Consider the following 14,427-nt stretch of genomic DNA (forward strand, 5'->3'; position numbering starts at 1 on the left):
AAGCACATAGAGGTCTGAGAGTGGAAAGGGGGTGGTAAATTCACTGAGGTTTTGTTCTAACTAGACTTTTTTTCTCTCCCTTTGGCAGACTATAAGGTTTTGCTGTTTTGCTTGAAATCATCGTAAAAACCAGATGTAAAATTTTTTTTATCAATTTCTTGTTTTTATGTGGGATTCATTTCTGTGATCCTAACCATAGCCGTTTTTATATACCTGGTCTTCAATTAGGTCAGTGTTTCTTACCCTAGCTCTGAGGTGGGTGGGGCTTCGTCCTACAGATGAGGGAGGACCCAGAGGCTCAGAGAAATGAAGCACTCACATTCTCACATTAAGCTTCAGAGCCAGCACTGAAACCTGGGTGTAAGGACCACCTGGCCTTTGTGTGCCCTCTTTAGACTGAACTAGCTAGCCCATATTGAGAAAGACCCGAGAGACACAGCTATCGTCACACAGTCGCCACTGCCAAGAGACAATGCGTTCAGCATTCTTTGTGTCAAGGTACACTGACCTACAATTTTCGGCTTGAACTGACCCACATTCCAAGCCCATTGGCAGAACTGTACCTGAGGCATGGTGTGGATTAGAAGAGGCCACAGTCCTTGAGGTTTTCTTTGATGATAATATCTGTGACTGCATCGAACACGAATTTGACATTCTGAGTATCTGTAGCACAGGTCATGTGACTGTAGATTTCTTTGACATCTTTTCTCATATTGAGGTCAAGGAACTGGCTCTTGATATAATTCCCTGCATCCTCATAGGAGTTGTTTCCTAGTTTTCCCGGAAAAAAAAAATCAGCAAAGAAGTAGGGTCAAGTAGCCCTTCTCAGGTGCTCATTTTTAGGTAACTGACCGAATCTTTCCAATGTAATGTTAGACAACTGTGGTGGGAGCCCTGTGTTTAGAGGGAAGTTTCCTCCAGCGAGGAAGTTGGGTCAAGTATGTCTGTGTCTTACTTGTGGTTTCTGGAAGGTGTCTCACATCTAATGTCTGCTCTACTCCAGAAACCTTGGAGTTGAAGTTCTGTAATCAAGTGCCCAAGTTTCTCCCCTAAGATGAATTCCTTTGTCTCCGCGGCATAGGAAAGGAGGAGATTGCCAGTCACCACCAAAGGCTAGAACGACACAAATATTACTGATATCTGTGGCCCTTGGCACTTACCATCATACTCTGGAAAACAAATACTGAGATGAACCTTCTTGATTTTTTCCTCAAACAGGTCCTTTTTGTTGAGAAAGAGGACAATGGAAGTAGCAGCAAAGAACTTGTGGTTACATATGCTGTTGAACAGGTGCAAAGACTCATGCATACGATTCTAGTGAGAAGAACATCATGGAAATATTAGAATGGATTTATGCCACATCTGTCTACTTCCTGTTTTTGTTCTCCATTGCAGAGACCAGTGGTCCACGTGGAAAAAGAAAGCTGTGTGACTTGGGGAAAACTGTTGACCTCTGATGAGTCTGTTTCCCTAATTTACAGGGCTCTTAAGAGAGTTGAGTCGGGTCATGCATGCCTAGTGTGCACGGTGGTGGTTGGTATACAGGTGCACAGTACACGTTATGCAGGTCTCTGACAGCCAGGGCTCAGCCAAGGGCTTTGCTATCACAGAACTGCTGCTGACCCAGGACTGAAACCAGAGCCGACTTGGCTTATGCCCATTTGCATCTCCAGGATGATTTTGCTAGGCTTCTGTCCTGGTATTCCAGACTCCGGCTTGGGAAGGAACCTGATGGAAATGTTGTCGGCCCTGTGCCACGTGCTGTAGGTTAGAGAATTTCCAAGTCCCCTGCCACAAACAATGTCAGTTCTGTTCTCTGACTGCTGCTTTGTGAGAAGAGGTGCTTCAAAAGTTTGTAGGAAGAGGGAATTCAAGTTTTTTTTTTAAATGTATTTGCAGTTTAAATGATACATGTTTATAGGTATTTCCATGGGCCTTTTGAAGGCCTCTCCCATATCTGCAAAGTCTAGCTGTTGCCCAGTGCTTCAGCTGGGCCTGCATTTAGCCTCTGTAGTCCTGAGCAAATGTGCTATCAGCCAACACAAGCTCAGTCTTCTCTGATAAAACAAGAACATTCTTAACTTATAGCCTCTTCTCATGCTTTTGTCAATTATGTTTATGAAAAAAAAAAAAACAACTTCGCTGTCAATATTCCTACTAGACCCTTTAAGGTCTTAGAGAATTGAGTGTTAGAGGGGAAGCGGTTTTGAAAAGCTCATAGCCCCATAAGACACTTTGGCTGTTGAGAGTGTGCCAATTTGAACTTGAAGTACTAAGGGGGAAACAAGGGAACCAAAACCAAAGCTCCCATTAGGAAGCCACGGGCCTCCATGTGGGAAGCAGACGTTTAGGGGAAACGAGTGTTTCCCATGCCTTTGGCATCCTTCATCTCTTCCTTAGAGAATTTAACTGGCTGGGCTCCTGTCTTGTCAAGCTCCTCAGATTAAAGACCTGTTCTGTCAGTCCTCCCATTGGCATGTGATAATCCCAGCCTTCCAGTTTCTCCATATGCCTGTTGATAGCACATATTTTAGGTTTCTAGCTGAGGTTAATAGCTTGACCCCCTGTGAGGTCTCATGAAGATACACCCTGTACAGACTTCCATAGGCAGCCTGAGGGAGTACCTAGAATTAACCTTGTGCCTGTTTGGGGGATACTTTACCTCTAACACTCAATTCCTCTTACAAGTTTTGTAATTAAAAAAAAAAAGTTTTGGGCCCGGCAGCGTGGCCTAGCGGCTAAAGTCCTCGCCTTGAACGCCTCGGGATCCCATATGGGCACCGGTTCTAATCCCGGCAGCTCCACTTCCCATCCAGCTCCCTGCTTGTGGCCTGGGAAAGCAGTCGAGGACGGCCCAATGCATAGGGACCCTGCACCCACGTGGGAGACCCGGAAGAGGTTCCAGGTTCCCGGCATCGGTTCGGCACACATCGGCCCGTTGCGGCTCACTTGGGGAGTGAAAAACATCGGACGGAAGATCTTCCTCTCTGTCTCTCCTCCTCTCTGTATATCTGACTGTAATAAAATGAATAAATCTTTAAAAAAAAAAAAGTTTTGTGATGTCCGAGTAGTATTTGGATGTTTAATCTGAGACCAAGCTGACTGTCATTAAGTCTGGAGCTCTTAAGGACTAACCTTAAACCAGCCAGAGAGGTTTTTCTAGGATTATCTGCATGAGACATCGATTAGTCAGCCAGAGGTCTGCTGGACCATCAGTATTCGCCAAAATCACCCATGCTGAGGACATTGGAGTGGTAGGGCTTAGAGAACGGGTCACAGGGAGAACCTGTTCTGTCACAAGCTGCTTGGTGCCAAAGCTACTCACCACTTCGTCATCTTCTACCAGCACCATATCGTAGGCACTGAGGGCTGCACAGAAAATGATGCAGGTGACACCCTCGAAGCAGTGGATCCACTTCTTCCTCTCTGATCTCTGTCCGCCCACATCAAACATCCTGAGGGAGGAAGCAGGATATTCTCATAGGTATATCCCACGTGGGACCCACCTGCCTTGGCCTTGGCCACTTTGGGGGCTTCTGAGCAGCAAATTGAGAATTAAGAAAGTGGGAGAGTCGCATGACCTCAGTTCAGGCTGGCATTCAGTACAGGCCTAGAAGCATGCCCAGGCCCTATTTAGGACAGCCCACATTTGCCATCTGAGATGCCCCCAAAGAGCTGTCTACGCACCTGAAATTCAGGTCTTTGACAGAGAACTTGGTCTCAATGATGCCTGTGGTTTTGACTCTGGAACGAAGCACATCTTGCTCATTGGGGAGATAGTCGGGGTTTGTAATCCGGTCCAGTTGGTTCAGATAGCTAGAGTGAAGGGGTCACAATCATGAGCCTACATTTTCCATAGCTAAGGCCGAGAGAGTCTTACCCACCTAAAGTCATATAGTTAATTTAGTAATCGGCACTTGCCTGGAATCCGTCTGAAGTCGAGGATTCTTTAAGTATTTATATATCTTTACTAAAGGAAGATGGGGTGGGAGATTGCTGAGAGACAAGTTCCCTCCCATTTAACTTTCTCTTGGGCTTTGCCTCACTGTATTTTCTAGACTGCAGAATGAGATTTACTGGTGGAAGCGGGAGCCAGAAGTTGCTTCAAGTGGCAGGAGACTAAAAGAGACCTTATAGAGACATCGAGGCAGGGCATGAACTTTGTTTCTGTCCTGAATCAAATTAGGTGAAAACCATTTGAGATGACTGGGAAAATGGGAACACTGAATCAGATATTTGGTAATATTCAGCAATCAATTGTAAACACTAAGATGTGAAGGTGACATTGCAGTTTTCTTTTTTAAAAAGAAGAGTCCTTGTCAAAAATAAAATTTTAAAATGAAAAAATGAAGAAGAGTCCTTTTGTTTCAGAGGTACATAATAAAATGTTTGGGATGAAATGATAACTTGAAATTCATTTTAAGATAACCCATTGGGTACAGGTAAAATGAGTGGCCATAAGTGAACTGTTGGAGCTGGGAGGTTCATGATATTATTCTCTATTTTGTTTGCTTGAAAGTTACCATAAAATAATGTTTTGTATTTAAAGTGTAATAGGAGGCCAGATGGGAAGTGGAATGATGGATACCGGGCATTTTCACATTACATTCTCATTTACTCTCACATCTCCATTTCACAATGAAGGCAACTTTGGGAAGAGTCAAGTGAGTTGCTCACAGTCCTAAGCACTCTGATGCATCGTGGGGAAAAGAAAAATCCAGCAGACTTGGACACGATGCAACCACCATGATTTATGCATATGGCCCTGAGCAGCTTAGTGAACTCCTCCCAATCTCAATTCTTCTGTGAAACAGGACCAATAAAAGTGTGCTCTGTGGGCCAGTGCAATGGCTTGACTGGCTAATCCTTCTTCAAGTGCCAGGATCTCTTATCCCACCGGCTCCATTTCCCATCCAGCTCCCTGCCTGTGGCCTGGGAAAGCAATGGAAGATGGCTCAAAGCCTTGGGACCCTGTACCCACATGGGAGACTTAGAAGACTTTCCTCACTCCTGCCTTTGGATTGGCTCAGCTCTGGCCAATGCAGCCATTTGGAGAGTTAATCATTGCACTTGATCTTAGCCAAAAGGCCAAGAAGTGATGGGGAGTTAATCATTGGATGGAGGATTTACTCTCTCTCCTTCTCTGCAGATCTACCCTTCCCATAAAAATAAATTAATCTTAAAAAAAATTGTACTCTAATCCTTGATCATTTTCCCTTGGTCTGCACTAGCATCCTATCATCACATGCTGTGAGTAAAGGAGACCCTGTTTCTGTTTAGTCACCTTAGGAGAGCCAGATTAGAGCCAGAGCTGTGTGTCCTGAAGGGGCCTTCAGGAAGCTTACCTCCCAGTGGAGTGTAAGGCCGGACTACAGGGATGCCCTGTGGCTCAGGAAAATGAACAACTTAATGGGGACAAAGGGCTGCTGGGTATGGCCTCTTGGATTTTCTGTCTTCTGGTTTGTAGACTGTCGGGAACTGTGGTAAAGATCCCTGTGGCATTAACTTCTGTAGAACACAGCGACTTAAGCCTAACAAAACAGATTGACAGTCCAACTTCAACCCATCATGCATCTCCAGCTCTCCATGCGAAAGTCCTGGGCTATGTGAGCCTTAGCAGATCGCTCAGGCTTTTTCCCACCCTCTCGCTATCTCAGAGGCTTACTAAGACGCCGAATCATTGAGCTGGTATTCTGCAGCCCTGTCAAAGCAGGCCTGCACCCCGCCATCCTTCCACAGCTTCTTGATGACCTCCACCAGCTCAGGCGGCATGGTCCCCTCCTCGATGGAGTCGGCCAGGTTGTTGAGCTGTCGCCCGTGATCCTGTAATGCAGAAACTTGGCTGAGAAGCTGTGTAGGAGAAATGGCCTTCCAGGAGACTGCTGACTGCTGACTGGGAGCATTTTGGCTTGCTGCCAAAGCCTGAGTGGTGCCCACTGCCAGTGAAGAGCCTAAGAAAATGCATGGAAGGGTTCTGTGTGTGCTCCAGCTGGAGTTGGTGGCCAGTATATCTGACTCACTATAGGAGGACTAAGAAAGCTCTCACCTTTGTTTTGTGAAGGATTCAGATGTAGGGAAAAAAGGCCAGCACTGGAACTAGGAACTTATGTAGTCTACAGAAGTTTACAGAAGTTCCATGGCTGGGGCAAGGAGCCCAGAGGAGCAATTTAAATGGTTAAAAAAAAAAAAAAAAGGAAGCTGGAAGCAAACCTTTGTTTAAAAAGTAAAGCTTGAGCTAAATCCTTGCCTTGCATGTGCTGGGATTTGATATGGTTGCCAATTCATGTCCCGCCTGTTCCACTTCCAGTTCCCTGCTTGTGGCCTGGAAAAGCAGTAGAGGACAGCCCAAAGCCTTTGGGATCTGCACCTGCGTGGAAGACCCGGAAGAAGCTCCTGACCCCTGGCTTCAAATTGGCTCAGCTCCTGACCCCTGGCTTCAAATTGACTGTCGTGGCCACTTGGGGAATGAACCAGCAGGAGGAAAATCTTTGTTTCTCCTATGTCTGTAAATCTGATTTTCCAATAAAAAATTTTAAATGGATCTTAAAAAAAAATTAAAAGGTAAATCTTGTTTTCTTCTCTAGGATTAAGTGAAAGACTCTAAAGTCACCAGATGGGATTTTAGGGACACAAAACTTTTGCTCACCCATCTTTGCTAGGAATCTCTTGGTCTCTTATCTGTTTCTCATTAGTCTTAGCTGTGTAACATGAATCACGTACCGCACAGCTCGGTTCAGCATAGTCGATGCCCAGTGTGGACATAGCCCGGATGATAGCCAGGATGGACTGCAACACATTCCCATAGATGATAGCCTTGAATTCCAGGCATTCTTCTGGTGAGTAGCCATCCTGGTGAATGATCCTGCCCGGGGGTGGGGGTGGAGGGCAGGAATCCAGCCTTCAGTTGGACCTTAAGGGGTCTGGAATCTCTGTTCCTACTGCTGTACTGCTGTTCCGGGGCGGGGGAGTGGGGCAGCTCCAGGAACTGGGTCCTGTACATCACCCTTTCCCTTTGAGGATCTCCCCAGACTTCCTCCCACTTCCCAAATCTTGTTTTTCCTACTCACTTCATCTGTTTGACGATGGTGCTCTTTCCTGACTCGCCAGCACCTGGAGGAGAAAATGCTCATGTTTGTGAAGTGTACCATTCTTCCTCCCACCATCGTGGTGGCTGGGGGGTCTGTGAGAAGTCAGAGGTCCCAAGCAAGTATGCAAGCTTGGGAATCTCATTAGAGCAGAACCCACAAGCGACTGGTGCCCTGCCATTCTGGTAGCCTTGAATTCAGGCCACCTACCTTGGACTCCCAGCAGTTTCTTAACTGAAGTACCATCTGCATTTGGGGCTGGACAATCCCATCTTGAGAGGAGCTGTCATGGACATTGTAGAATGTTTAGCAGAGCTCCTGACCTTTACCCACAAGAAAGGCCCAATTCCTTTCTTATGACAACCCAAAATGTTTCCAGATACTTCCATACTGCCCCTGGAGATCAGAAGTCTCCCAGTTGAGAAATTCTGGTAGGTTCTGGGGGATTCTGTAATGTGTTTCCCCTCTCTGCCTGCTTCTCATGGATCTAGAGAGGGCTATGCCACATGACTGAAGCACTATCTTGGTTCTCTTTCTTAAAGATGTCCTACTGGGCCCAATGTGGTGGCCTAGCAGCTAAAGTCCTCGCCTTGAATGCGCCAGATCCCATAAGGGCACCGGTTCTAATCCCAGCAGCCCTGCTTCCCATCCAGCTCCCTGCTGTGGCCTGGGAAAGCAGTCGAAGACAGCCCAGGCTTACTTATAAGTAAGCCTGCATCCATGTGGGAAACTCAGGAGAAGTTCCTGACTCCTGGCTTCAGATCAGCACAGCTTGGGCTGTTGCGGACAGAATATCTTCCTCTCTGTCTCTCCTCCTCTCTGTATACCTGACTTTCCAATAAAAATAAATAAATCTTTAATAATAATAATAATAATAAATCCTAGGAGCCTCATTCACACTCTGCTTCCTCCCATCAAAAATACACATTGTCTTCAAGCCCCTCCCTCCATCTTGTGCTACCTTGATCCCTTGGTTTCCCCCTCCTCCTTCTTAGCCTGTGCTTATTCCTCCAGCTGCTTATCCAGATCCTGGAAGAAATCAGCTTAGGCTTAAAAAATCTCTCAATAACCCTGCCAGCTCTGTTTTTCCCAGGTACCTTCAAGCTCCTTGAAGTTCAGGTCCAACTTCCAGGGATATCAATCAACCCATCAATCATCCAGTGGACACACAGGGCTGTGCCACAGAGCAGCCAGGGGAGGAGGAGGCACTTTTGCCTGCAGCTGCAGTGCCCAGGCTACTCACAGGCTTGGGAACGCGGCCCAGACCATCAGTCTTGCTGCGTAGTCCCCACCTACTCTGGCCACCTTTACTGCCTTTTTTGCTTTTGTCCTAAGCAAAGTATCCCAAACTTTGTCATCCCAATTCTCTTCACAGCTGTGATCAGTTTGCTGGACTGGCCTACTGAGGTGATTCTATTTCCTCGGTATAGAGCCGTGATCTGCTTAGGAGTTCAGCAAGCGATGCAGCTCCCATCTGCTGAGTGCTTTATGGACGCAACTATTGGTGGATAGAGTCAGGAGGGAAATGCTGTGGATAAAACCTGCCCTTCCTCTTCCCTTGGGGTTCCCTACTTCAAATTTTGTTTTTACTACTGAAAGCAAGGGAAAAGGAACCGTATACTTGACAAGAACCAGTAGGCCCATTCCTGGGAGTGTGTAGTGAGATTGCACGGTGGGACCCCTGGATCCATTGGTAAGAGATGGCCCTGCTCTCTCCTGACCCGCTTTGGGGGTGCCTTGCAGGCTCCATAGGAACTCAACCCTACAGCTCCCACTTTCTTAGCCTGAGACCTGCCCCTCCCCCTGCCTCGCCCCTTCAAGAGAGCCCAAAGGCCAGAGCCTTGTCCCATGGCAGCTCCTCTTCCCACCGTGCTCACCCAGCAATAGCAGTTTGACGGTTTTGGCCTCCTTGTCAGCATCCTCCTGTAGTTTCTTCTCCAGCTCCTTGGACCTCTTGGCCAGTTCTTTGTCCTCAGCGCTGGCTCCACTCCCCATCTCTCCTGTCCCTTCCTTGGGCTCTAAATCTTCCCCTGGAAGGCTTCCTGTAATGGAAAATGGGTGAAAATGAAGGAAATTGGAATCAAGTATTGTTCTTCAGCCCCCTAAAAAGCTGGTCCATGTGGGGCTTAGAGAGGAGCTGCTTGTGTCTGCCTTCCCTCAGTTGGAGACTTCCTACCCCAACTGGAGACCTACTTCTTAGTCCAGGGATTGTAACCTTTATAGCTAGCAGTGTGGTGGGTCAAGCCAATTAAGAGCTTTGTCAATATGACAAAGGGCAGAGACACCAGCATTTCTCTAACCAGGAAGGTGATCTGCTGGTCTGACGTGGCCGAAGAGAGAATATGCAGACCCCAGCACTTTTTGGAATAAAATCATGCCTCTCTCCATCCCTTGGAGGGGTTCTTTCCCTGAAAGTCCCTTGGTTTCTCAGGTTCACCTGCATTTTAGGACTGGAGATCATGGGCACACATGCAGAAGGGGTTCCCCTATGGAGCTTCTGCTAATGAAAAGATCTTGGTTTCTAGGGTTCTGAGATGTCAGTGCGTACTTGTTGATCATAGCAGGCCAGCTCTGACAAGCCATTTTTGTTTGTGATAATGCCCTACTCCAGGATGCTATTAGCATTGTTCTCTGTGTTGGTGCATCTGTTATTGGCGCTTAGCACTCCCTATGGTACTCTGAATGTTTGACATAGGTTTCACACTATTGGGTCCTCTTCCGGATGTCAGGGACCTAGTTGATTCATCTTGGAGATCCCTCAGAACTTGCAGTTTGTCAGTGGATTCTCAGTAAAGATTTGGGGTGGTAGGATGAATGGGAGCTGCTTCCTCTGCACCCACCAAAGCCACCTGAGGCCCAGCTCACTTGGGAAGGGAACTTGGCTGGAATTGAGTGCGGAGGCTGTGTTGTCTCGCACACTAGCCTGGCTCCTTGGGAAACTGGCCTGAGACTCCTCAACTTCTCCCCCACCTCCAGCTGCCCACTCCTGCGAGAGAGACAAGCATGTCAGCTAGCAGTTTGCCACAGACATTGGAGACACCTTTGAATGTATTTCTCTGGGTTGGTTATTTCTGTTGACTTAAATAAGCCTTGTGGCTGGACCTCCTTGGATGGAGACACTTTAGGATTTTATTATCCAAAATATGTGCCAGGATCAACAACATCAGATTATCCAGAATATCCAATTCTGAGTTTGCATTTTACTTATTATTATTATTATTATTATTGGAAAGTCAGATTTCCAGAGAAAAGGAGAGATAGAAAGATCTTTTGTCTACTGGTTTACTCCCCAGGTGGCCACAACAGCTAGAGCTGAGCCAATCAGCCAAGTCAGAAGCCAGGAACTTCTTCCAGGTCTCCCACATGGGTGCAGGGTCCTAAGGCTTTGGACCATCCTATACTGCTTTTCCAGGCCACAAGTAGGGAGCTGGATGGGAATTAGAGCAGCCGGGACATGAACTGGCACTCATATGGAATCCCAGCACATATAAGGGGAGGACTTTAGCCACTCGGCTGTTAGCTGGGCCTACCAAGTTTGTATTTTAACAAGATCTCAGACATCTCATATTGAGAAGTCCAAGGGAACTATTCCCCAATCCCAAAACTCATTGGGGATGCTTGTGGCTGTGATTTATCAAGTTTTAGATGCCACCAAATTGGAAGATCACTTGCTTTCAGAGATGTCAAAATGTCAGATGTATTTTTATATGTGTTGTGTTTTAGAATCAAATGCATTCCAGTGATGGTATTACTTTCAGATCCTGAGAAATCATTCTTTAAACTAATGGAGGTGATTGTGGTCATCTGGCAAGGCTGAAAAACCCTGGGGCAGGCCCTGTTCTCTGAACTGCTGGTGTGTGTTGTCATTCACCCTGGGAAGCTTGCAAAAAGGCTGATTTTACTGATACAGAGTGTGGTCTGGGACCTTAAGCATTCCTCCAACCTACAGCCAAACTAGGATTCCACTTGCTCTTCCCTTTGTAGCAGGGGACAGCAGGTCTCCTGTCTGCCAGCTACCCTGAGCCATCACCAACCACCTATATGTGGCTTGCCTAATCTCTCACCTTCAGCTGACAGTCTGCAAGATCAGACACTTCTCAAACATAGGCAGATGCTGTTGGTACCTTCCAAGACAGTCATGTTTTCCCAGTCAGAAACAACAAGGGCTTATTGACTTACAGGCCAACAGGAGAGTCTCTTTGAAACTATGGCTGTCTTGCTTGGAATCTTGGGCTATAAAGTTTCTGTAATTATCCCTTACCCCTGGCCCTGCCCTAGTCAACCCACAATGCTGGCAATTTATACGTGGGCCGGAGCCATGCAGAAGGCTGCACTGTTCAGAGCAAAGGACTGCTAGGATCTGAACCAGACGAGCTCCGTGCCTCATACCAGGCAGTCCTGACGGGAGTGGCAAGGGAAGTGCTACTGTCCTCAATTTACAGACCAGATAATTGAGACCTGAGTGTTAAGTAACCTATTCCAAGGTCATACAGCTTAGTCAACAGGCAACTCTCTTTCCACTCATAAGCACCCAGGGAGACCAAGAATGCTCAGGCAAGTGGGAAAGCTTAAGCAACACAACAGCAGTGGCATTGTTTAACCACTGACAAGCTGTACACATGGGGACACATTCGCACTTCTTCCCCTTTCAGAGACTACCTCCCTCCACAAGCTTCTCGGTTGCTTCTGCTTTGTTTCCAAGCTGGCTGAGTGAGGGAACCCTTGACCCCCACTCAGCAGGCATTGGAGGGCACAAAACCCCCTCATGGTGCCTGTGCACTGCTCCTGCAGGAGATGCCCCGGCCGCCCACCCGCTGCCAGCTCCTGTGACTTTGCTTAGCAACTGTTGGCTGGGAAAGTGCTATGGCACGAAGTGTCATTCTCCTTTCAGGGGTCTGCAGGATCCGAGCCAGAGTTCAGGGGTCCTGGTACACAGCCCTTCGGTACCCACAATATTGGAGCCTGTTTCTTGAGTTAAAGGCATCCTGGGAGCCATGTTTATGCCAGGGGTAAAGAGGGATTGCCCCAGAAGGTTGCGGGCAGGGCATGAAAGGTGAGGAACTGTCTTCAGGACCTTCCAGTGCAAAGGAAGAGGTGGGGGGGTTGGTAATGCAGGGGAATCGGAGCCTCCACTCCTGGCAGTCAGGAAAGGCAGTTCTGCACCAGGTCTCCCTGCAGACCAGCATGGTCACTGGAAGGAAAGAGCGAGTCTAACAGAAGCAGGGTGATAGTGTGTGTATGTGTGGGGTGGTGGCAGTGTTGCTGAGTTAGCATTCTGGGGAGAGGAAGGAGCCTGACATATGGCTGTGGGACATGGGGCAGTAAATGTGCACAGAGAAGAAGGGGACGTTTGATGTGAAAGTACACACAGAAGGGGAAGGCTGGCAGATAAGGACAGGAAGGGAAACAAGCCAGCCAGCCAAGAGCCTTGAATGGCAGGTTAAGGGGTTTGGCTAAAATCCACTTGGCAGTTGCTTAGGCACACAGATGGTCCCAGCTGCACGATGCTCTGTAAACAGTGCCGGGTGACCAAGGTGACGGAGGGAGAGCTGGTGGCTGAAGGAAGCAGGAACGCAAAAGCTAAACAGCCTTGGCTCCAGGAGGATCTAGGCACAGAGTGAGATTTGGAAAAGTGTCCTGGCCAAGGAGCTCGTTTGGTGCTGAGTTTTCCTGCTCAAGTGTGAGGAGTGGCCTGGCCTAAGAAGACTAACATCTCAAGAAAGCCCAAGGCCAGAACTGAAGTTGCTCTGGGGGAGATATGTTGCCACCGGGGTCATGGTCTGGGGGAATGGGGATAAAGAGTGGGTAGGGCGGCAGGAATCAGAGCTGGGCAAGAGCCAGAGACTGGAATGCAACGTTAAGATCTCCATGTGGAAAAAACAATATAAGTCTGAGGCCATAGTATATTGCATTCCTTTGTTGCCCCAGCGCTGGTTCATCAGGCAACTCCCACTGAGATTCTTGCTGAGCTGGAGGAGGTGAGGGGAACCAGGGCCACTTCCTACGACAATATACAGGTGGCCTGCCAACAGGGAAGGGTGCCAGATTGAAGGGTGTGTTGCAGATGGGACCAGGGAGGATCCTATAGGGACTAAGGAACTGGTTAGCTTGGGTTGGGTGGAGGGCAAGCAGTGCCACCTGTTGGCTGGGCCAGGTTGGCATGTCTGGCTTAGAGGGCTGCTGAAGAGGCCTAAAGCACGGCTGTGTCATCCGAAAGCCGAGTGTCTTCTCAACGACAAATTATATGTAGTGCTTGAGTATTGATCATTTTCCTTTTTATTCATTCTTGAGATCCCAGTCTCAAAATACCTCAAGTCCCAAGACCAACTGACAGGATCACCTTAATAATAGTTTTGGGGACAGGCACAATGGTTCAAGTAGCTAATGCTCCACTCCAAGTGCCAGCATTCCATATGGGCACTGGTTCATGTCCTGGCTGCTTCTCGCACCTGGCTTTGGATCAGCTCAGCTCCAGCCATTGCAGCTGCTTGTTGACTGAACCAGCAGATGAAAGATTGTTCTTTGTCTCTCCTTCTTTTTGTAAATATGCCATTCCAATGAAAAATAAATCAATCTTGAGCCTAGTGCGGTTGCCTAGTGGCTAAAGTCCTTGGCTTGCATACGTCAGGATCCCATATGAGCACTGGTTAATGTCCTGGTGGCCCCCCTGCCCGTCTAGCTTCCTGCTTGTGGCCTGATGCTGGGGTCCATGTGGTGGATGTGGAAGACAGGAAGGTGTGAAGAGCATTGTTCGATTGAGGCAGGGCTGCAATAAACTCCCCGCTGGGCAGGGCTCCGGTGGGATGTTGCTTTGAACACCTGAATGCAGCCTGCTTCCCATTGCTGGACACCGGACTTTCCCACTGAGTTTCCTGTAACCTGTCTAGGCATTGTCTGCCCCTGCGGGTTAACGTGTAGTATCTATGCAAGCTTGAAAGTTGATGTTGCTGATATTCGCTTTTAGCAAAAAGGTTTTTACCAATTGCTGTCACAGCTGCCTTCATTGGCAATATACTGGTCAGGAGTGTTAACTCCCCTTTTTGATCCTATGCTAATCAGAGGCATAGAGCAGTTACCTTTGCTTAGAATCCTCTTCTCCTATTGACCATGTGCTAATCAAGGGTGTTCCGTCCCCAGGTGGTGGGAACCTGTGCTCAGGGCCTTTCCTCTTCCATTGATCTTATGCTAATCAAGGGTGCTAACTCTCCAGAGGTAGAGGAAATCCATTCTTTCCCTCTTTCTTTGATCTTTGGGTCCTGCCTCCGGACACATTCCTCCCTTAGCTGATCTAAAAGGAATGTGTTACTTGATTGAACTTGCCTTAGGTGAAACATACGGCAGA

The 14,427-nt window shown here is 47.8% G+C and overlaps 1 protein-coding gene across 1 annotated transcript; it reads right to left on the reverse strand.

The window, feature by feature from the left end:
* Positions 1-580: 580 nt before the first annotated feature.
* GNAT2 (G protein subunit alpha transducin 2) lies at positions 581-9,095 on the reverse strand. The gene is made up of 8 exons (XM_004581964.2): positions 8,963-9,095; positions 7,068-7,110; positions 6,721-6,862; positions 5,666-5,823; positions 3,688-3,816; positions 3,326-3,455; positions 1,161-1,314; positions 581-771 (listed from the first exon to the last, which is right to left on the reverse strand). The coding sequence occupies exons 1-8, from the start codon at positions 9,078-9,080 to the stop codon at positions 581-583; spliced, it is 1,065 nt and encodes a 354-aa protein (XP_004582021.1). The 5' UTR covers positions 9,081-9,095.
* Positions 9,096-14,427: the final 5,332 nt, after the last annotated feature.

Source organism: Ochotona princeps, chromosome 2, assembly GCF_030435755.1.
Source record: "Ochotona princeps isolate mOchPri1 chromosome 2, mOchPri1.hap1, whole genome shotgun sequence".
Classification (NCBI taxonomy): domain Eukaryota; kingdom Metazoa; phylum Chordata; class Mammalia; order Lagomorpha; family Ochotonidae; genus Ochotona; species Ochotona princeps.